This window comes from Tupaia chinensis, unplaced genomic scaffold (genome assembly GCF_000334495.1).
Source record: "Tupaia chinensis unplaced genomic scaffold, TupChi_1.0 Scaffold000047_1, whole genome shotgun sequence".
NCBI classification, from domain to species: Eukaryota; Metazoa; Chordata; class Mammalia; order Scandentia; family Tupaiidae; genus Tupaia; species Tupaia belangeri.
This window is the reverse complement of record NW_006159505.1, coordinates 4400537-4401617: the sequence shown is the minus strand read 5'-3', so window position 1 is coordinate 4401617 and position 1081 is coordinate 4400537. Positions and strand designations below refer to the sequence as shown.

The 1081-nt window shown below is 64.5% G+C and overlaps 1 protein-coding gene across 1 annotated transcript in view; it reads left to right on the top strand.

The window, feature by feature from the left end:
• The first annotated feature begins 6 nt into the window (after positions 1-6).
• Positions 7-1081, top strand: part of ARRB1 (arrestin beta 1) — an 87173-nt gene continuing 86098 nt past the window's right edge. The window contains exon 1 of the mRNA XM_014590628.1: positions 7-30. Within this exon, the coding sequence (XP_014446114.1) occupies positions 11-30 (20 nt within the window). The 5' untranslated portion in view covers positions 7-10. The remainder of the gene's footprint in view (positions 31-1081) is intronic.

Here is a 1081-nt window from a genome sequence, read left to right as displayed (position 1 = left end):
GCCGCAGACCATGGGCGACAAAGGGACGCGTTGGGTGCTGGCGGCCGCGCGGCCCGGGGCGCGTGGGGGCGACCTCAGAGAGGGCACGGGTGGGGGTGCGGGTCCGAGTCCCGGCTGTCTTCGCGGTCACCCAAAACCTGGCACCCTGCTCTCCTCCACCCGAGGTCTCCCGTGTGGTCGCCGGCCGGGGCGTGGGCGGGGGATCAGGCCCCATGTGGCCCGACTCCTGCTGAGACCAGTGCGCAGTCCCCTCTGGACACCCAGCACTGGGCGGCAGGTTGACACAGCACACACGCGCTCGTGCGGACACGAGCACACTCGTCCATCGCACAGTCCCTGGCGGTCGCTGCCTCCAGTCATCACATGCAGGGGCATGCCGGCACTCGCTCCCTGCTACACACTCACGGGTGTGCACGTTGTGGCCGGCAGTCCTGATGGCATACACAGGCCATGCTTCAACACACACCAACCTTAACACACCCTCATGCAGCACACACGTGTGGGCCTGCTGGTAGACCCGGCCACTGTCACTCGCACTTGCTCTAACGAATCCTTGCTGGTACACTCACAGTGTCCCCCTCGCTGGCATGCACACTTGTGCTGCCACACGTCTCCCCGCCACAGTGGGAGACAGGGCCGCAGCAACACTGACCCCACAGGTGCATGCCAGCCTGTTGTGCCCACCCACAGCCAGCCCCGGGCAAAGCTGCCAGATGCTCACACAGTCTCTGCATGGGGAATAGTGGAAACACACACACATGCGCGCACACACATGGGGTGGAGTGCCCTGGCCTCCTGGAGCCTGGGAAACACAGGTCTATCCACCCTGTTTTCTTCCCTCCTGAGCTGAGCTGAGGGCAGAGAGAGGGGCTTCTCTTCTTCAAGCCTGCCCTGCGACACCCAGAAAGGGAGAGCCATGCCTCAGAAATGGGACTCTGGGACAAAAGGCGAAGAGGGCCTAGGGCAGGGCAAACCCAGGCAGCCCCCAGGGAGATCAGCCCTGGTTGGGCCCCGGTGCCCATCACTGCCCCACCACCCGCATTCTGATGCGGTCTCCCCATCTCCTTTTTGTCCCTCTCTG